The sequence below is a fragment of the Giraffa tippelskirchi genome, chromosome 6, assembly GCF_054371585.1.
Source record: "Giraffa tippelskirchi isolate mGirTip1 chromosome 6, T2T-mGirTip1v1.2.pri, whole genome shotgun sequence".
Classification (NCBI taxonomy): Eukaryota; Metazoa; Chordata; class Mammalia; order Artiodactyla; family Giraffidae; genus Giraffa; species Giraffa tippelskirchi.
In genome coordinates, this window is record NC_137280.1 from 98,778,294 (window position 1) to 98,801,217 (window position 22,924).

The window sequence follows — 22,924 nt, forward strand, 5'->3', positions numbered from 1 at the left end:
CTTGTATGAGCTGTTTGTATAGTTTGGAAATTAATCCTTTGTCAGTTGTTTCATTTGCTATTATTTTCTCCCATTCTGAGGGTTGTCTTTTCACTTTGCTTGTAGTTTCCTTTGCTGTGCAAAAGCTTTTAAGTTTAATCAGGTCCCACTTGTTTACTTTTGTTTTTGTTTCCATTACTCTACGAGGTGGGTCATAGAGGATCTTGCTTTGATTTATGTCATCGAGTGTTCTGCCTATGCTTTCCTCTAAGAGTCTTATACTTTCTGGTCTTACATTTAGGTCTTTAATCCATTTCGAGTTTATCTTTGTGTATGGTGTTAGGAAGTGTTCTAATTTCATTCTTTTACATGTAGCTGTCCAGTTTTCCCAGCACCGTTTGTTGAAGAGGTCTTTGCCACATTGTCTTTGCCCCATTGTATATTCTTGCCTCCTTTGTCAAAAAAAAAAAAGGTACCCATAGGTGCATGGGCTTATTTCTGGGCTTTCTATCTTGTTCCATTGGTCTATATTTGTGTTTTTGTGCCAGTACCATACTGTCTTGATGACTGTAGCTTTCTAGTATAATCTGAAGTCAGGAAGGTTGATTCCTCTAGCTCCATTCTTCTTCTCAACACTCCTTTGGCTATTCGGGGTCTTTTGTATTTCCATATGAATTGTGAAATTTTTTGTTCTAGTTCTGTGGGAAATGCCATTGGTAATTTGATAGGGATCTCATTGAATCTGTATTTTGCATTTGGTAGTATAGTCATTTTCACAATATTGATTCTTCCTACCCAGGAACATAGAATATCTCTACATCTGTTTATGTCATCTTTGATTCCTTTCATCAGTGTCTTATAATTTTCTGTGTATAGTCCTTTTGTCTCCTTAGGCAAGTTTATTCCTAGATATTTTATTCTTTTTGTTGCAGTGGTGAATAGGATTGATTCCTTAATTTCTCTTTCTGATTTTTCATTGTTAGTATATAGAAATGCAAGTGATTTCTGTGTATTGATTTTGTATCCTGCAACTTTGCTGAATTCACTGATTAGCTCTAGTAATTTTCTGATAGTATCTTTAGGGGTTTCTATGTACACTATCATGTCATCTGCAAACAGTGAGAGCTTCATTTCTTCTTTTCTGATCTGGATTCCTTTTATTTCTTTTTCTTCTCTGGCTGCTGTAGCTAGGACTTCCAGAACTATGTTGATTAACAGTGGTGAAAGTGGACACGCTTGTCTTGTTCCTGATGTTAGGGGCAATGTGTTCAGTTTTTCACCATTAAGAAAAATGTTTGCTGTAGGCTTATCATATATGGCCTTTACTACGTTGAGGTAGGTTCATTCCAAGCCCATTTTTTAAAGAGTTTTAATCATAAATGGGTGCTGAATTTTGTCAAAGGCTTTTTCTGCATCTATTGAGGGTATCGTATGGTTTTTGTCTTTCAATTTGTTAATACAGTGTATCACATTGATTGATTTGTGTATATTGAAGAATTCTTGCATCCCTGGAATAAACCCAACTTGATCATGGTGTATGAGCTTTTTGATGTGTTGCTGAATTCCATTGGCTAAAATTTTGTTGAGGATTTTTGCATCTATGTTCATCAGTGATACTGGCCTGTAGTTTTTGTTTTTTGTGTTGTCTTTGTCTGGTTTTGGTATTAGGGTGATGGTGGCCTCATAGAATAAGTTTGGAAGTGTTCCTTCTGCAATTTTTGAAAGGGTTTTAGAATAGGTATTAGCGTTTCTCTAAATGTTTGACAGAAATCTTCTGTGAAGCCATCTAGTCCTGGGCTTTTGTTTGGGGGGGAGATTTTTGATCACAGCTTCAATTTCAGTGCTTGTAATTAGATTGTTCATAATTTCTGTTTCTTCCTTGTTCAGTCTTGGAAGATTGAACTTTTGTAAGAATCTGTCCATTTCTTTCAGGTTATCCATTTTAGTGCCAAATAGTTGTTCATAGTAGTCTCTTATTTTGTATTTCTGTATTGTCTGTTGCAACCTCTCCTTTTTAATGTTAATTTTGTTGATTTGATTCTTCTCTATTTTTTGCTTGTGAGTCTGGCTAAAGGTTTGTCAATTTTGGTTATCTTCTCAAAGAACCAGCTTTTAGTTTTATTAATCTTTATTATTGTTTCTTTCATTTCTTTTTCATTTATTTCTGCTCGGATCTTTATGATTTCTTTTCCTTCTACTAATTTTGAGGTTTTTTTGTTCTTCTTTTTCCAGTTGTTTTAGGTGTAAAGTTAGGTTGTCTATTCGATGTTTTTCTTATTTCTCGAGGTGGGATTGTATTGCTATAAACTTCCCTCTTAGGGCTGCTTTTGCTGCATCCCACAGGTTTTGAGTTGTCGTGTTTTCATTGTCAATTGTTTCTAGAAATTTTTTGATTTCCCTTTTGATTTCTTCAGTAACTTGGTTATTTAGAAATGTGTTATTTAATCTCCATGTGTTTGTGTTTCTTACAGTTTTTTTCTTGTAATTGATATCTAGTCTCATAGTGTTGTGATCAGAGAAGATGTTTGATACAATTTCATTTTTCTTAAATTTATTGAAGTTTGATCTGTGACCCAAGATGTGGTCTATCCTGAAGAATATTCCATGTGCAGTTGAGAAGGTTTATTCTTCTGCATTTGGATGAAATGTCCTCAAGATATCAATGAAATCCATCTCATCTAATGTATTATTTAAGACTTGTGTTTCCTTATTAATGATCTGTTTTGATGATCTCTTCATTGATGTGAGTGGGGTGTTAAAGTCTCCTACTATTATTGTGTTACTGTCAATTGCTCCTTTTATGTCTCTTAGTGTTTGTCTTATGTATTGAGGTGTTCCTATGTTGGGTCCATAGATATTTACAATGTTATGTCTTCCTCTTGGATTGATCCCTTGATCATTATGTAGTGTCTTTCCTTATCTCTTGTAATCTTCTTTACTTTAAGGTCTGTTTTGTCTGATATGAGGATTGCTACTCCAGCTTTCTTTTGCTTCCTGTTTTCATGGAATATATTTTTCCATTCTCTCACTTTCAGTCTATATGTGTCTTTAGGTCTGAAGTGGGTTTCTTGTAGACAGCGTATATATAGGTCTTGTTTTTGTATCCATTCAACCAGTCTGTGCCTTTTAGTTGGAGCATTTAATCCATTTACATTTAAAGTAATTATTGATATATATGTTCCTATTGCCATTTTCTTAATTGTTTGGAGTTTGATTTTGTAGATCGTTTTCTTCTCTTGTATTTCTTGACTATATAAGTCCCTTTAACATTTGTTGTAAAGCTGGCTTGGTGGTACTGAACTCTCTAAACTTTTGCTTGTCTGAAAAGCTTTTGATTTCTCCATCAATTTTGAATGAGATCCTTGCCGGGTACAGTAATCTTGGTTGTAGATTTTTCCCTTTCAGTACTTTAAATATATCCTGCCATTCCCTTCTGGACTTCAGAGTTTCTGCTGAAAGATCAGCTGTAAAACGTATGGGGTTTCCCTTATATGTTACTTGTTGCTTTTCCCTTGCTACTTTTAATATTCTTTCTTTGTGCTTAATCTTTGTTAGTTTGATTAGTATATGTCTTGGTGTGTTTCTCCTTGGGTTCATCCTATATAGGATTCTTTGTGCCTCTTGGACTTGATTGACTATTTTGTTTTCCATGTTGGGGAAATTTTCAACTATAATCCCTTCAAAAATTTTCTCATACCCTTTCTGCTTCTCTTCTTCTTCTGGGACCCCTATAATTCGAATGTTGTTGCGTCTGATATTGCCCCAGAGGTCTCTGAGAATATCCTCAATTGTTTTCATTCTTTTTACTTTATTCTGCTCTTCAGAAGTTATTTCTACCATTTTATCTTCCAGCTCACTGATTCATTCATTCTTCTGCTTCAGATATTCTGCTATTGATTCCTTCTAGAGTATTTTTAATTTCAGTAATTGTGTTGTTTGTCTCTGTATGTTTATTCTTTAATTCTTCTAGATATTTCTTTATTGATTCTTGCATTTTCTCCATTTTGTTCTCAAGGTTTTTGATCATCTTTACTATCATTATTCTGAATTTTTTTTCAGGTAGTTTGCCTATTTCCTCTTCATTTATTTGGACTTCTGTGTTTCTAGTTTGTTCCTTCATTTGTGTAGCATTTCTCTGCCTTCTCATTTCTTAAAAATCTTATTGTGTTTGAGGTCTGCTTTTCCCAGGCTTCAAGGTTGAATTCTTACTTTCTTTTGGTTTCTGCCCTCCTAAGATTGGTCCAGTGGTTTGTGTAAGCTTTGTATAGGGTGAGATTTGTGCTGAGTTTTTGTTTGTTTGTTTTTCCTCTGATGGGCAAGGCTGAGTGAGGTGGTAATCCTGTCTGCTGATGATTGGGTTTGTATTTTTGTTTTGTTTGTTGTTTAGATGAGGTGTCCTGCACAGAGTGCTACTGATGTTTGGGTGATGCTGGGTCTTATATTCAAGTGGTTTCCTTTGTGTGAGTTCTCACTATTTGATACTCCCTGGGGTTAGTTCTCTGGTAGTCTAGGGTCTTGGAGTCAGTGCTCCCACTCCAAAGGCTCAGGGCTTGATCTCTGAAGTCCCCTGTGCTTGAGTTTCCTCAGTAGTCAAGAAGGAGTGGTGACAACATCTACTCTGAAGGCATGCTGTGCCACTTCTGCAGACCCTTTTGCTGGCACCAATATCTGTGTCCTCTAGCTGAAGTCATCCCTTAAAGTCAGCCTTCTTGATGAATATCCCTCTCTCTTAGATGATCCTCTGGTGATTTGAAGATTTTGAAATCCAGTGGGACCTGTGTGGTCCTTCTGGGTCCCAAAGCCTTTCTTCACACTCTTTTGATGCCACCCTACATGCATGCAAGATAGTGGCCACCACAGCTCCACCCAGATCATACCCCAGGCCCTCCAGTGTGTCTTTGTGTAGCTAGACCAAGCCTTTGCCCAGAACCTGGTTCAGGCTGTGGTACAGAGTGAGTAGGGCTGGGGTACTTGCCCTTTTGGGTTGGGAAGTGCCATGAGGTTCTCTTTGCCCTGATTTTTGGCAAGCCAGCATGTGTGTACTCCTCATTCCAGCCCTACTGTCATCTCAGTGGATTTCTGAGCAAGAAAGGAAGTTTGTCTCAAGCACACAGGACCCCAGGACTGTGACGCCCAGGTTGGGCTTGACTTGCTTGCTCCCCAGGGGAAGGGTCTACCCACACAGATGTTTTATTTCATTACAGATTCCTCCCAGGGGCACAGGTCATGACCTGATGCCTTTTTTTTTTTTTTTTTTTCCATCCCAGCTGGTTATGTGGAGATCTTTCTTAAGCTTCAGTTGTATAGACATTTTCCTGCCAGTTTCCAGTTAGTTTTCCATGAGAATTATTACACATGTGGATATATTTTTTTATATGTTTGCTCTGGGAGGTGAACTCCATGTTCTTCTCTTCTGCCATCTTGATTCCCCTCCCATGAATTATATTTCTAATAGATTTTTTTCCCCTCTTAGGTACCTCTTCAGAAGACTATCAGAAATGCCACAGAAAAGTGTAAGAACTAACATTTTTAAAAGTTGTTGTGTTTTTAATGCTTTTTGTTCTCATAGTTATATAGCAAGTATGATTGTTAGCCCACAAATTCGGGTGTTTGTTTATTCAGTATTTGTTGAGGACTCACTATATGCCAGGACTGTTCTGATTACTGGAGTATATTTTTTATCTATCCGTCTGTCTGTCTGTCTAACTATGTAATTGTTGTAGTGAACAAAGTTGATTAAAAACAAAATTTCTGCCTTAATTGAATCCACATTCTAGTTAGAGGATATTACCAATAAATTAATAAGCAAGTAAATTTATACCATGCTATATGGTAATAAGTGCTATGGGCAAAAATAAAGCAAGATAGGGGACTACAGAGCATTAGGGTAGAAATTTGCTCTTTTAAGTAGTGTGGTCAGAGACTCACCACTGAAAACGTAGTATTTGAGCAGAGACGTAAGAAGTAGATAGACCAAGCTGTGTAATTCATTGGAGAAAAGAACATTCCAGGTAGAGGGACTAGCTGGAACCATACCCAAGCCAGGAAGGCTTGGGCTCCTGGTGTGAAGTGCAGAGGAGTAGTGAGGTAGGAGGTAAGTGAGAGAACCAAGATGCCAGATCATATAAAGCATTTTAGGCAAGTTTAAGTGAATTTTAAGGCTGCTGAAGGGTTTAGAATGAAGATGTGATATGATTTATGTTTTGAAAGAATCATCCTAGCTACTGTGTTGAGAACAGACTATGATAAGGCAAAGAATTAGGGAAATTATAGTTAGGAGAATACTGCCCTAACTGGGCAAGAAATATTGGACTATGGACCAGAGTGGCAAGAGAAGAGATAGTGAGAGGTCAGAGTTTGGGTATATTTTGAAAGCAGGACTAACAGGATCCACTGAAGGGCTGAATGGTGAAGTATGAAACTATTCCTTAGGATGGTCATGCCTCATGATTTACCTGAGACAGTCCCAGTATGTACCTGCTATTGTGACATAATCTTTAATAGAGCTGACTTACTCTCAGAAAAGTCCCAGTTTGGACAAATCATCACTGTAAATATAGATGTATAGGCCAGAGGTGGGGGAGAAGTGAAGTTGGGTCTTGAGATTGTCTGGGACACATGAGTTGTCTCTGAATTTTTACTAATTTGTGCTGCAGGTTTCAAGGCTAGTTCTATATCTAGGCTGGACTCTACTGATAAAGTCATTGATGAACTTACAGCCTTATTTTGGGCCTGAAGTTCTCCATTGCTGATTCTTCCTCACCTTAGCTTTCATTACCACCCTAAGCCCCTTAAGTCTCATTGAAGTCCTCCACCCAGACTTTAACTTCATTTTCTTTCTGCAACCTTCATGGTAAACTCTCCTAGACACAATAGCCCTATGCCAGGTATTTTGGTTCTAAATTTGACCACCTTCTCTGCATTGCCTTTGGTTTGTGAAACCTTGAGAACTAGCAAGATGTTAAATGTACTTTCATGTAGTCGTAGAGTTTGGAAAGTGACCTCAATAGATGAGAACAAAATAAAATGACAATTAATCTATCCCCCATTCTGTGTAGAACCATGTATGTCAAGCTTGTAATGCTGCTGCTAAGTCGCTTCAGTCGTGTCTGACTCTGTGCGACCCCATAGACAGCAGCCCACCAGGCTCCGCCGTCCCTGGGATTCTCCAGGCAAGAACACTAGAGTGGGCTGCCATTTCCTTCTCCAGTGCATGAAAGGGAAAAGTGACAGTGAAGTCGCTCAGTCGTGTCCAACTCTTCGAGACCCTATGGACTGCAGCCTACCAGGCTCCTCCATCCATGGGATTTTCCAGGCAAGAGTACTGGAGTGGGTTCCCATTGCCTTCTCTGCAAGCTTGTAATAGATGAGATCAAAATCTAATTCTTTCATCATTAGCCCATCACCAATCTCCAAGTTATTTTAAAAAAAGACTAAGAATGCACTGAGAGGATGAAATGATCAAGTATGTTTATGTTGATGTTTGGCAGAAACCAACACAATTGTGTAAAACAGTTATCCTTCAATTAAAAATGAATAAATTTTTTAAAAATGTGTATTTCTTTGATAAGAGTTGTTGGTGTCATATGCAAGGAGAGAGAGAAACTTCTCCCTCACTACAACACAAGAGAAGAAGCCCCCAGAGAACCATTTGGAAAGTTCAACATGTTTTCCCTGAAATTTGGTTTCTGACTCACATCTGGAAAGGTTCAAAGCAAGAAGGTCAGTTCGATCCTGTGGAGTGGCTGATAAAGAGGACGCTAGATATACTTTCAGAATTTTGCACAGCAAAGATTTGTGCATATTGCCCAGATGTCAGACACAGATCCCACAGAAGGGATCATCTTGAAAGGGACCATATCCAGTATGACTTCTTGAAAAAGACAAAATATACTTGACTGAAAGAGGTTGGAGGGACTTCCATGGTGGTCCAGTGGTAAGACTTCAAGCTCCCAATGAAGGGAGTCTGGGTTCAATCCCTGGTCAGAGACCTAGATCCACATGCTGCAACTAAGAGTTCACATGCTACAACTAAAGATCCTGAGTGCCACAGTTAAGACCTGGTGCAGCCAAATAAATAAAAACAATGAAAAATATATTTTTTTAAAAAAAAACAAGGCTGGAAATTGTATCATCAAATGCAAAATCTGAGAGCATCATAAAGAGCAGCAAGTGAGAGCATCCTAGGGATAGGGAAATCTTATCTTGAACCCTTCAAAATATAATACTTCAGGTTTGAAAGAGTCAGCATTTGGTTATTTGTCATGCCCAAAGGGCACCAAGGACGTGTTATAATAGTATCCAGTAAGATCAGGATAGACCTTTCCTATTTTTTCCTACAATTCCTTCCTGCTACTACAATGCCAGAGAATCCTAAAGAGTAGTTAGCAAATGGGGGAGGAAAAAGAACAAGAAATAGAGGGGAAAAAAAAAAACTATGGTTGCTTTCCTCACTTCAGGAGTCTAACTCAGAGCTAGATTGGGAAAAGGAAGAGGTTTAAATTAAATAATAAGAGTTTGGAGTTGTGATATTATGTATGTTAGTTGCTCAGTCGTGTCCGACTCTTTGCAACCCATGAACCATAGCCTGCCAGGCCCCCTGTCCATGGAATTCTCCAGGCAAGAATACTGGATCGGATTGCCATTTCCTTCTCCAGGGGATCTTCCCAACCCAGGGACTGAATCTGGGTCTCCTGCATTGCGGGCAGATCCTTTACCATCTGAACCACCAGGGAAACATTGTAACTGTTCATCTTGCTTTAATACTCAAATCCCAGGTATGGATGTGCTCATTTGTTTTTGCTTTGCGGCCAAGTTCTGTGATTTACAGTTATCATAAACCTGGCACAGGAGTTTCTGCTTGTTACCCCAGTGCAGTTCTGGAAATTCAAAACAGTTTCCCCAAGCAATTTTCCTGAGAAGCCTGTAGCAGTTGACATTGTCCGCTTTTAGCCACTAGATGGTGATAGTGCAGAATCCAGGTTTTCTTGTGACATATGCTGAAGACATCCAGCAGGTTAAAGAGGCAAAAGTAATGAATGTTTTATGCTGTTAAAACGAGTAGACAAGCTGAACGGTAGGTAGGCAGTGAGAGCAAGTTCTGTGTGGATGTGGGTAAGACACCCTCTCTTCAGCAGGCATCAGCATAATGGTGCAGTGCTTCTCAAGCTACTTGTGCTAAAAGGCTGGGGTTTTGTTTTCAGACTATTTCAGTGCTTCTAGTTTTGAAGAAGACTAATAGTGGGTTTTTTATTACCTAAAAGTGTGTGTTTGTTACCGGAGAGTACGATAAAACCAGTAGAATACACATGAAATTTCATTTGGGGGCAAAAAAGCACTATTTTTGACAGGATGAATTTATTGTATTTGTATATTGTATTTGTTTCTTTTTTTTTAAATTTTTACAATTGAAGTATAGTTGACTTACAATGTTGTGTTAATTTCTGCTGTGCAGCAAAGTTATTGGGTTATACATACATATTCTTTTTTTAAGTATTATTTTCCATTATGGTTTATCATAGGATATTGAATATATTAATAGTTCTCTATTCTATACAGTATGTTCTCTGTGCAGTTGTTTATTCCTTCAATATATAAAAGCTTACATCTGCTAACCTCGGCCTCCCACTCTATCCCTCCTGTAACTCCTTCCTGCTTGGCAATCACCAGTCTGTTCTCTATGTTTCTGATTCTGCTATTTCATAGATAGGTTCATTTGTGTCATATTTTAGATTCCATATATAAGTTATATGATAATCTCTAGTTGCATTCGTGTTGCTGCAAATGGCATTACTTTATCCTTTTTTATAGTAGAGTAGTATTTTATATATATGTATATATATCTCCATTGTATACATGTACCACATCTTCTCTATCCATTCATCTATTGATGGACATTTAGGTTGTTTCCATGTCTTGGTTATTGTGAATACTGCTGCTATGAACATAGGGGTATATGTGTCTTTGAATTATAGTTTTAAATTTGTCTTTTTGAATTATAGTTTTTGACAGGATGAATTTAAAGGGGAAATATGAAGGAGTAAAATTCTTTTTGCTTACTGAGTTCAACTTTTCACTAAAGCAGTAATAGGAATTTAAAAATGATCTTTTCACATTTAGTTTTCAAGTCCACTGGGGACTCAGAAATCCCACTTTGGTGATCAAAGGCTGAGCTTTTATCTGTTTGTATTCTTGTAATAACTAATCCTCTTTCACACATTTGATTGGGGGCAGTCTCATTTATGAAAGTATAAAATAGAAAAAGAATATTAATTTTTTAAAGTATTGTCTCTCATGTTACTTGAGATCCTTCCAGAAGAATCCTAGAAGACAAGACTGCTATTCTTTTTGCATAAATGAGATAATCAAGACTCTAGACAGGTTAAGTAACTTTCCCAAGGCCACTCAAGTATAAGTAGCGACCTGAGCTTTAAATTGAGATCTGTCTGATTCTAAATGCTGGAGAGAGGGGGAGAAAAGGGAACCCTCTTACACTGTTGGTGGGAATGCAAACTAGTACAGCCACTATGGAGAACAATGTGGAGATTCCTTAAAAACCTGTAAATAGAACTGCCATATGACCCAAGCAATCCCATTGCTGGGCATACACACCGAGGAAACCAGAATTGAAAGAGACACGTGTACCCCAATGTTCATCACAGCACAGTTTACAATAGCTAGGACATAGAAGCAACCTAGATGTCCATCAGCAGATGAATGGATAAGAAAGCTGTGGTACATATACAGAATGAAATATTACTCAGCCATTAAAAAGAGTGCATTTGAATGTTCTAATGAGGTGGATGAAACTGGAGCCGATTATATAGAGTGAAGTAAGCCAGAAAGAAAAACACCAATACAGGACATTAATGCATATATATGGAATTTAGAAAGATGGTAACGATGACCCTATATGTGAGACAGCAAAAGAGACACAGAGATAAAGAACAGACTTTTGGACTCTGTGGGAGAAGGTAAGGGTGGGATTTGAACAAATAGCTTTGAAACATGTATATTACCATATGTGAAATAGATTGCCAGTCCAGGTTCGATGCATGAGACAGGGCGCTCAGGGCCAGTGAACTGGGATGACCCTGAGGGATGGGATGGGGAAGGAGGTGGGAGGGGGGTTCAGGATGGGGGACACGTGTACACCCGTGGCTGATTTGTGTTGATGTATGGCGAAAGCCACTACAATATTGTAAAGTAATTAGCCTCCAATTAAGATAAATAAATTAATTTAAAAAAAATAAATTCTATGCTTTGCTCTGTACATGTTCTCTCACACTGATGGATGCACATATTGTCTTTTCAAAAAACTATTAGTTCATATAGATATATTAACATTTTTCTAACTAGTTGTATTTTTTCTACAGGATAATTGATTGCATAGAAATGTCCTTATTTTAAGCATTATTTGAAGATTCCCAAAATTACTGAAAGAGTAAAAGAATTCCATTAATTTGTTCTTATTCTAGCATGACGATGTTAGCAGACCAGAGTATTTCTCCAAAACCAAAGGCTGAATCAGGTAATTAATAATGAAATTTGAATCAGATTCATATTCAGAATCAGGTAATTAATAATGTGACTAGTCATTTTTATAATCCTCTATTTCTTTATTTTTGTCACAGTATGGTGTATGTTAAGAAAATTGATAGCCTAGGAAATTGTTTTTTAGTGTGAGGTTGTATTTAAGAAATAAAGATACGTGAGGTTAGGTCTTAACTATCCCCACAGGACCTATCATTAATTCATTTAATAAACATCTACTGAGTATATATTCTATACTAGGCATTACTATATATACCAACAAGGAGTGATATATTTTCCCTGTCCTTGTAAATTTCAGTCATAGGAGAAGAAGGTAATCAGTTAACAGATACATTGAAGTTATGTATGAAGTGTGATGTTATGTGTGTTAAGTATGAAGTTATGTATGTACGTGTGATGATTGAAAAATAAAAGAAACAACAAAATGCCTTGCATTTTTTGGCTCTCTATTATGCAGTTTATTATTAGAATAAACTTAGCAAGACATTTACAACCTTATTAACATCTGCTTCATTTCAGATTTCTATTTTCTTTTTTTCCTGCAGTAAGTTTTATAGCATTTGTTTAGGGATAAATTTAAAGAATTGCTTGCTTTGTTCCTGATGCATATGAAAGTCTGTATGAGCTGAAAAAAAAAAAGAATTTTTGGTGTTATCTTTACTTTAAGCAGTTATCTTAATAAGCATTTAGAAAATTCTAGATATTAGGAAGTATGGGTATAAAAATGATTAAGGTGGTTTCCATCCTAAGGGAAATGAATCTGGTGATAAAAACTAAACTTGTAAAAGCATACATCCTTGAAAAGAGTAGCACCTACTACCCTGGATGATGAGCATTAGAAGAAAGATTTGTTTTATAGATCAAAGATTAAGAAGCTGTGAACAAGAGAAGAAAGGTATGAAAGGGAAAGTTGGTAAGGGTACCAAAACCAATCATGATTTTATCTAGATCTTGGCAAATAAAAAGTTTCAATTTGCGGTGGAAAATATCTATAAAACCTGGTAGTAAGGCTGAATAGTCATTCTATAATTACGTATGCTTTTGTATTCTTATTATTATGTGGTTGATTGACTTAAATTTTAAAATTAAATAAGTCATATTGTGCTCTAGAGGTATTCTTCACATATTCTGTTATTCAACAAATCCGTTTGTTCCAGTTGTTTGTCAGGCTCTAAACTAAATGTTAGGAAACCAAGAAATGGCTGTATTTCTGACCTCAAGGATCCAATAGTCTAGTAATAGAAACAAACAAGAAATTACTTCTCAGACATTTGCTCAACCTTCTTTGCAATCTTATCTACTGCTATTAGTTGTTAAATGTGGGAGTTCTTAAAGGCTGATTCCTTTCAGTCTACCCACTGATATGTATAAGTATCTTATAAAAGGCAGGACTTCCAAATTTTCCATTCTAGACTCTTCTCCTCTGGATGCAGCTGCCTCTGGACATCTCCCCTTGGATGATGTAGAGATACCTTATCTCATCATTCATTAATTTCCCTCATTCAGCAAATATTTATTAAGCACTCATGGTGTAACACAAACTGTTTTAGTTGCTGGGGAACATGACAAATTCATTGTCCTAACATAGTTTATGTTATAGTAGAGAAAGAAAGATAATAAACAGATAAACAAGTATATATAACAATGTCAGAAATAAGAGTAATGTGGGACAAAAAGGAAGGTAAAAACACAGTGTGGCTAGGGGTGCTTTTTTAGACAAGTTAATCAGGGTAGGCCTTCTTAAGGACGTGACATTTGCACAGAGCTTGAATGAAGTGAGAGAGTGGGCTCTGTGAAAAATCTGAGGGCAGAGCATGCCAGGCAAAGGGAATAATAAGAGAAAAGGCCATGAGATGGGAATGTGTTTAGCATGTTTGAAGAAAAGAGGTTATTGTGACTGGAGCAAAATAAGGAAGTAAAAATGAATAGTTGAGGACATCCCTGGTGGCTCAGTGGATAAACATCTACCTGCCAATACAGGGGACATGGATTCAGTCCCTGGCCTGAGAAGATTCCACATGCCACAGAGCAACTAAGCCCGTGTGCTGCAACTACTGAGCCAAGGCTCTGGAACCTGCAAGCCACAACTAGTGGGCTGGTGTGTACTGAAGCCAGTACACCTAGAGCCTGTGCTCCTCAACAAGAGAAGCCACTGCAATGAAAAGCCCACTCATGACAAGAAGAGTAGTCCCTGCTTGCTGCAACTAAGGAAAGCCCATGCACAGCAACAAAGACACAGGGCAGCCAAAAATAAAAATAATTAAAAAATATTAAAAAAAATTCTGATGGAGTATTAATCTTAAAAATGAATGGTTGAATTGTGGTCACAGAGCAAGTAGTATAATGTAGTCTTGTATGCCACCACAAGGAGTAGGAATTTTTTTCTAAATGTTCTGAAAAGTACATTTAGAGTAGAGGAAGGACATGATAAGGTACATATTTTAGAATTATCACTGTAGCTACTATATGGAGAATAGACTAAGGGGGCAAGTGTGGAAGCAAGAAAACACTGTCAGATAAACTATTGGAATGGTCAAATAATAGTATTTGAGACTTAAGTGGTAGCAGTGGTCTGATTTGAAATATATTTTAAAGGCAGATGGGCAGGATTTTCTGATTAGGCTTCTTAGTGTTGAAGAGAGAAAAGTCAAGAATGACTCTTAAATTATTAGTTTGAGCAACTAGATGAATACTGGTATCATTTCTTGCAATAGGGACATTGTAGGGCAGAGCAAGTTAGGAGAGTGACTAAGAGACTTTGGTTAGCACATATTAACTTTGTTCTGTCAGCTCATGTACATAATGTTCCATGAAAGAATAAATACACAAATATGCATATACTTAATATATTCAATATATATGAAGCTCAAGATCAGGCAAGACTATTCTGGAAGACAGAAGTGAGAATAATGGTAATCTTTAGAAAGGGAGATCAGTTCAGTTCAGTCACTCAGTTGTGTCCGACTCTTTGCGACCCCATGGACTGCAGCAAGCCAGGCCTCCCTGTCCATTACCAACACTCGGAGTTTACTTAAACTCATGTCCATTGAGTCGGTGATGCCATCCAATCTTCTCCTCCTCTGTCATCCGCTTCTCCTCCTGTCTTCAATCTTTCCCAGCATCGGGGTCTTTTCAAATGAGTCAGCTCTTCACATCAGGTGGCCAAAGTATTGGAGTTTCACCTTCAACATCAGTCCTTCCAATGAACACACAGGACTGATCTCCTTTAGGATGGACTGGTTGGATCCCCTTGCTGTCCAAGGGACTCTCAAGAGTCTTCTCCAACACCACAGTGCAAAACATCAATTCTTCGGCACTCAGCTTTCTTTATAGTCCAATTCTCACATCCATACATGACTACTGGAAAAACCATAGCTTTGACTAGATGGACCTTTGTTGGCAAAGTAATGTCTCTACTTTTTAATATGCTGTCTAGGTTGGTCATAACTTTCCTTCCAAAGAGTAAGCATATTTTAAATTTATGGTGCAGTCACCATCTGCAGTGATTGTGGAGCCCCAAAAAACAAAGTCAGCCACTGTTTCCCTATCTATTTGCCATGAAGTGATGGGACCAGATGCCATGATCTTAGTTTTCTGAATGTTGAGCTTTAAGCCAAGTTTTTCACTCTCTACTTTCACTTTCATCAAGAGGCTCTTTAGTTCTTCTCTGCTTTCTGCCATAAAGGTGGTGTCATCTGCATACCTGAGGTTATTGATATTTCTCCTGGCAATCTTGATTCCAGCTTGTGCTTCATCCAGCCCAGTGTTTCTCATGATGTACTCTGCATATAAGTTAAATAAGCAGGGTGACAATATACAGCCTTGACATACTCCTTTTCCTATTTGGAACAAGTCTGTTGTTCCATGTCCAGTTCTAACTGTTGCTTCCTGACCTGCATACAGATTTCTCAAGAGGCAGGTCAGATGGTCTGGTATTCCCATTTCTTTCAGAATTTTCCACAGTTTATTGTGATCCACACAGTCAAAGGCTTTGGCATAGTCAATAAAGCAAAAATTGATGTTTTTCTGGGATTCTCTTGCTTTTTTGATGATCCAGCGGATGTTGGCAATTTGATCTCTGGTTCCCCTGCCTTTTCTAAAACCAGCTTGAACATCTGAAAATTCATGGTTCACGTATTGAAGCCTGGCTTGGAGAATTTTGAGCATTACTTTACTAGCATGTGAGATGAGTGCAATTGTGCGGTAGTTGGAGCATTCTTTGGCATTGCCTTTCTTAGAGATTGGAATGAAAACTGACTTTTTCTAGTTCTGTGGCCACTGCTGAGTTTTCCAAATTTGCTGACATTTTGAGTGCAGCACTTTCACAGCATCATCTTTTAGGATTTGGAATAGCTCAACTGGAATTCCATCACCTCCACTGGCTTTGTTCGTAGTGGTGCTTCCTAAGGCCCACTTGGCTTCACATTCCAGAATGTCTGGCTCTAGGTGAGTGATCACACCATCATGGTTATCTGAGTCATGAAAATCTTTTTTGTACAGTTCTTCTGTATAGTCTTGCCACCTCTTCTTAATATCTTCTGCTTCTGTTAGGTCCATACAATTTCTGTCCTTTATTGAGCCCATCTTTGCATGGAATGCTCCCTTGGTATCCCTAATTTTCTTGAAGAGATCTCTAGTCTTTCCTATACTATTGTTTTCCTCTATTTGCACTGATCACTGAGGAAGGCTTTCTTATCTCTCCGTGCTAGTCTTTGGAACTCTGCATTCAAATGGGTTTATCTTTCCTTTTCTCCTTTGCTTTTCAGTTCTCTTCTTTTCACAGCTATTTGTAAGGTGGCCTCAGACAGCCATTTTGCTTTTTTGCATTTCTTTTTCTTGAGGAGATACTAATTGGGAAATAATATGTAGTAAACTTCTGTGGTGTTGGAAATATTTTATGTCTTGATCTGGGGGATAACTATGTGGATGAATACATGTAAATACAAGTTGTCCACTACTGTATATATGGATTACCTTAGTAAAATATTAAAACATCAAGAGGCTTATTAACCTTCAGTTGGTGATGTCATGAAAGCAATTTGTGACACAAGAGCCCAGAGTTCAGGGCAGAGACTGCAGCTGTAGATAAACATTTAGCATCAGATATAGAGGTTTTGAAGCCATAAGAGTAGATGAGTCATTTATGAAGAGAAAATTTAAAAAAGACATGTAAAAAAGAATGTGAATGGAACACTTCAATAGTTAGAAGCAGCTATAACAGAAGTTTCCAAGAGATTAAGTAGAAATTGTCAATAAATTGTCACAACCAAGGCTTAGCCTAGTCTTCCTTGTCCAGTGTCCTCCAGCACAGCAAATGTAGCTTAGTAAACTGAAACATGGGACCATCCTCAAAACCTGCTGCTTTGTCATTTCTGTCTCTAATTTGTTACCAAGTCTCGGTACTAATTTTATCTTTTACAGAACTCTCAAACATGCAGCTTCTCTCTACATTGGAAGATGAAGATGAGAGGAATAATTAGCCTCAAAGGTTGCCATATTTAGCAAACAAAAATACACAATGCCCAAAACTTCAATTCACATAAGCAGCAAATAACTTTTAATATAATTGTATCATACACATTGCATCGACTGCACTATTACTTGGAAAATACTTAAAGTAAAAAAAAAAAAAAAATTTTTGTCATTCATCTGAAATTTAAATGGGCATCATGTATTTAATCTAGCAACCTATTAGCCTCTGCAGTGAGACTATAATATGTAATACAAGGATTAGAAAAACAAGATTTTGTATGCCAGATTGAAGAGCTTAAGTTTTAACTTAAGGGTAATAAAAAACCTTTGAAGGGTTTTAAGTAGGTGTTAGATTTGTATTAATATTTTGGGTATACAGTGTGGACAGTGGACATTAGAGGGAGGTGATTATTGGAAGCTATGTAACTGGTAAGTGTGGGGTACAGGTAAAGTTAACATTATACTCTATGGTGAAAAACTGAAAGCATTCCCCCTAACATCAGGAACAAGACAAGCGTGTCCACTTTCACCACTGTTCACCAGCAGGTTACTGAAGAAATCAAAAGGGAAATCAAAAAATTTCTAGAAGCAAATGACAGTGAAAATATGACAACTCAAAACCTATAGGATGCAGCAAAAGCAGTTCTAAGAGGGAAGTTTATAGCAATACAATCCCACCTCGAGAAACAAGAAAAACATTGAATGGACAACCTAACTTTACACCTAAAACAACTGGAAAAAGAACAAAAACTCCTCAAAATTAGTAGAAGGAAAAGAAATCATAAAGATCCGAGCAGAAATAAATGAAAAAGAAATGAAAGAAACAATAATAAAGATTAATAAAACTAAAAGCTGGTTCTTTGAGAAGATAAGCAAAATTGACAAACCTTTAGCCAGACTCACAAGCAAAAAATAGAGAAGAATCAAATCAACAAAATTAACATTAAAAAGGAGAGGTTGCAACAGACAATACAGAAATACAAAATAAGAGACTACTATGAACAACTATTTGGCACTAAAATGGATAACCTGAAAGAAATGGACAGATTCTTACAAAAGTTCAATCTTCCAAGACTGAACAAGGAAGAAACAGAAATTATGAACAACCCAATTACAAGCACTGAAATTGAAGCTGTGATCAAAAATCTCCCCCCAAACAAAAGCCCAGGACTAGATGGCTTCACAGAAGATTTCTGTCAAACATTTAGAGAAATGCTAATGCCTATTCTTCTAAAACCCTTTCAAAAATTGCAGAAGAAGGAACACTTCCAAACTCATTCTATGAGGCCACCATCACCCTAATACCAAAACCAGACAAAGACAACACAAAAAACAAAAACTACAGGCCAGTATCACTGATGAACATAGATGCAAAATCCTCAACAAAATTTTAGCCAACAGAATTCAGCAACACATCAAAAAGCTCATACACCATGATCAAGTTGGGTTTATTCCAGGGATGCAAGAATTCTTCAATATACACAAATCAATCAATGTGATACACTGTATTAACAAATTGAAAGACAAAAACTATACGATACCCTCAATAGATGCAGAAAAAGCCTTTGACAAAATTCAGCACCCATTTATGATTAAAACTCTTTAAAAAATGGGCTTGGAATGAACCTACCTCAACATAGTAAAGGCCATATATGATAAGCCTACAGCAAACATTTTTCTTAATGGTGAAAAACTGAACACATTGCCCCTAACATCAGGAACAAGACAAGCGTGTCCACTTTCACCACTGTTAATCAACATAGTTCTGGAAGTCCTAGCTACAGCAGCCAGAGAAGAAAAAGAAATAAAAGGAATCCAGATCAGAAAAGAAGAAATGAAGCTCTCACTGTTTGCAGATGACATGATAGTGTACATAGAAACCCCTAAAGATACTATCAGAAAATTACTAGAGCTAATCAGTGAATTCAGCAAAGTTGCAGGATACAAAATCAATACACAGAAATCACTTGCATTTCTATATACTAACAATGAAAAATCAGAAAGAGAAATTAAGGAATCAATCCTATTCACCACTGCAACAAAAAGAATAAAATATCTAGGAATAAACTTGCCTAAGGAGACAAAAGGACTATACACAGAAAATTATAAGACACTGATGAAAGGAATCAAAGATGACATAAACAGATGTAGAGATATTCTATGTTCCTGGGTAGGAAGAATCAATATTGTGAAAATGACTATACTACCAAATGCAAAATACAGATTCAATGAGATCCCTATCAAATTACCAATGGCATTTCCCACAGAACTAGAACAAAAAATTTCACAATTCATATGGAAATACAAAAGACCCCGAATAGCCAAAGGAGTGTTGAGAAGAAGAATGGAGCTAGAGGAATCAACCTTCCTGACTTCAGATTATACTAGAAAGCTACAGTCATCAAGACAGTATGGTACTGGCACAAAAACACAAATATAGACCAATGGAACAAGATAGAAAGCCCAGAAATAAGCCCATGCACCTATGGGTACCTTTTTTTTTTTTTGACAAAGGAGGCAAGAATATACAATGGGGCAAAGACAATGTGGCAAAGACCTCTTCAACAAACGGTGCTGGGAAACTGGACAGCTACATGTAAAAGAATGAAATTAGAACACTTCCTAACACCATATACAAAGATAAACTCGAAATGGATTAAAGACCTAAATGTAAGACCAGAAAGTATAAGACTCTTAGAGGAAAGCATAGGCAGAACACTCGATGACATAAATCAAAGCAAGATCCTCTATGACCCACCTCGTAGAGTAATGGAAACAAAAACAAAAGTAAACAAGTGGGACCTGATTAAACTTAAAAGCTTTTGCACAGCAAAGGAAACTACAAGCAAAGTGAAAAGACAACCCTCAGAATGGGAGAAAATAATAGCAAATGAAACAACTGACAAAGGATTAATTTCCAAACTATACAAGCAGCTCATACAAGTGAATGCCAGAAAAACAAACAACCCAATCAAAAAGTGGGAAAAAGACCTAAACAGACATTTCTCCAAAGAAGACATACAGATGGCTAACAAACACATGAAAAGATGCTTAATATCGCAAAACTACAAAGAGATATCACCTCACACCAGTCAGAATGGCCATCATCAAAAAGTCTACAAACAATAAATGCTGGAGAGGGTGTGGAGAAAAGGGAACACTCTTGCACTGTTGGTGGGAATGTAAATTGATACAGCCACTATGGAAGATGGTATGGAGATTTCCTTAAAAAACTAGGAATAAAACTACCATATGACCCAGCAATCCCACTCCTGGGCATATGCCCTGCTGCTACTGCTGCTGCTAAGTTGCTTCAGTCTTGTCCGACTCTGTGCGACCCCACAGGTGGCAGCCCACCAGGCTCCGCCATCCCTGGGATTCTCCAGGCAAGACTACTGGAGTGTGGTGCCATTGCCTTCTCTGGCATATACCCTGAGGAAACCAAAATTGAAAAAGACACATGTAATCACATTTTTCATTGCAGCACTATTTACAATAGCTAGAACATGGAAGCAACCTCGATGTCCATCAACAGATGAACGGATAAAGAAATTGTGGTACATATACACAATAGAATTTTACTCAGCCATAAAAAGGAACACATTTGAGTCAGTTCTAATGAGGTGGATGAACCTAGAGCCAATTATACAGAGTTAAGTAAGTCAGAAAGAGAAAGATAAATATCGTATTCTGACCCATATATACAGAATCTAGAAAAATGGCACTGAAGAATTTATTTACAGGGCAGTAGTGGACAAACAGACATAGAGAATAGACTCATGGACATGGGAGAGGGGAGGAAAGGGTGAGATATGTGGACAGAGTAACATAGAAACTTACATTCCCATATGTAAAACAATTTACTGTATGTCTCAGTAAACTCAAACAGGGGGCTCTTTATCAACCTAGAGGGGTGGGATGGGTAGGGAGACAGAAGGGAGTTTCAAAAGGTAGGGGATATATGTATACCTATGGCTGATTCATGCTGAGGTTTGACAAGAAAACAACAAAATTCTGTAAAGCAATTATCCTTCAATTAAAAAATAAATATTTTTAAAATAAAGATGCTTGAGTATGTTTTAAATACTAGTAAAAAAGTATAGTAGAAAGAGAGTGGAAATGGAAGGATAATTAATTAAGTATTCAAGTTACATTCAACTTTTTCTACTAATTGAAAGGGAAATCTTTTATATACAGTTTATTTATTCCTGTGAAACCTGGAGGTTTTGAGATAAAGGTATTTTTAGGAATTCTTTCTCCTCTCAGGTTGTTCAACTTAGGTTGTTCAACATATACAAAGTTTTTCTTCTAAAACTATTACAAAATCAGTCATTAAAATCAATTTTTTTAAAAAAAATTTGAGTTCTCTTTTTTGTACTTTAGATGTAACAACAGGTTAAATAATTAACACTAAAGTATATTTTTATTATAGATAATGCATCTTGTGGAGTTTTACTTGCTGAGAAAAATTATCCTTCGACCCCTGGGAAAAATAAAGAAAAAGTAAGTATTGAAGCAGAATAACCTTATAAACCAGAAGTTTTATCAGTATAGAAAATACTTTTTTCTTTTACACAGTACTTTATAAGAATAATTTTTCAGCTATTTAAGCTAATAATTGAAGACGTTTTTGGAGTTTATCAGATTATGTTATTGTTGCATGCATATATACTCTATATAAATTTAATGAAAGAGTGTTAAAATGTACAATTTTTCCAATTTCTTTTTGGATAATTGGATATCTATTAGTAGTTTAAAGTGACAATAATGTATTTGCTTTGTAGTCAAAACTGTTCTATGCTAAGGAATTATAAATCAGTACATTAGGCCTGGAATCTAGTGGTCTTTGGGGAGGAATTTGGACTTGACTTTGTATATAGCAGTAGCTACTATTTGAGTGGCTACTCAATGTAAGCGTTATTCTAAGCAGTTTTTGTTAATTATATGTTTTTATAGCATTCCTATTAGGTAAGTTTTTCATTTGTTTTATTTTTTAGTTTTTTGATAGCTGAGAAAAATGAGGTTTAAGTATTAACCAATATGCTTGAAGAACTTATGGCAAGTCTTCCTTGATCTGAAGCCTATACTTTTTTCACTCTACCATACTGTCATTGTATAACTGGGGAGCAGATTGAAAGAGGGCAAGAGTGTCAGCAAGATTCATAAATACGAAGTTACAAAGATTTTTGGTGGGAGATTGTGGTAGCTTTAACTAGGATGTTTTGTAGGAGATATGGAAAAATATGCATGGATTCAAGATATTTTGCCTGTAGAGTTTATGGATTGGATATAGAGGCAGAAAGAGTGAGTGGTGCAAAGAAAGACTTCTAGGTTTGTGTCTTAAGCAGCTTTGATGGATAAAGGTGCTATATAATGTGATAGGAAAAGCAGGAGGTCTGAAGGCACATGAAAATGAAAATGTTGGAAGCACCACTGGCTGCAAGTATGCAGGTCAGAAAAATAAAAGAGGAGTGTACAATATTATAGATATTTTAGAATGTATAGTATTGGACGAAATCACTTGGGAAAAAGTATCTAGAGAGTAAGAAAGAGAAAGGGATCCAGGATCAATTCTTGGAAAATTCTACAGTCAGATGGAAAAGAAAGAGTGGACAGAGAGGAGGGGGAAAATAAATAGCATATGGTATCATAGAAGATAAGGGAGAAGGACTTTTGCTCCTAAAAGGGAGAGTGGCCAGTTTTGCCGAGTGCTGCTTGCCGATCGTGTTATAAAGAATTTTGGAAAATTGGAGGACTTCCAGTTTCTGATCTAACATGGAAGGAACTTAGAAATCATTGCTCTGTCCTAGCAAGTAGAAACCTGAACAAACTGAAAAATCAGCAACACTTTATAGATATGTCAAAGAAGTAAGGTTGCATGGTAAACTGCTACACCAAATCATGGAAAGACAGACAGGTG

General features: G+C 36.9%; 1 protein-coding gene across 3 annotated transcripts in view; it reads left to right on the forward strand.

Moving 5' to 3' along the window:
• MEIKIN (meiotic kinetochore factor) overlaps window positions 1-22,924 on the forward strand; it is a 124,428-nt gene that overhangs the window by 32,270 nt on the left and 69,234 nt on the right. For all 3 annotated transcript variants that reach the window (XM_081500214.1, XM_081500215.1, XM_081500216.1), the window contains exons 7-9: window positions 5,453-5,492; window positions 11,457-11,509; window positions 21,437-21,507. In XM_081500214.1, the coding sequence (XP_081356340.1) occupies window positions 5,453-5,492; window positions 11,457-11,509; window positions 21,437-21,507 (164 nt within the window). The remainder of the gene's footprint in view (window positions 1-5,452; window positions 5,493-11,456; window positions 11,510-21,436; window positions 21,508-22,924) is intronic.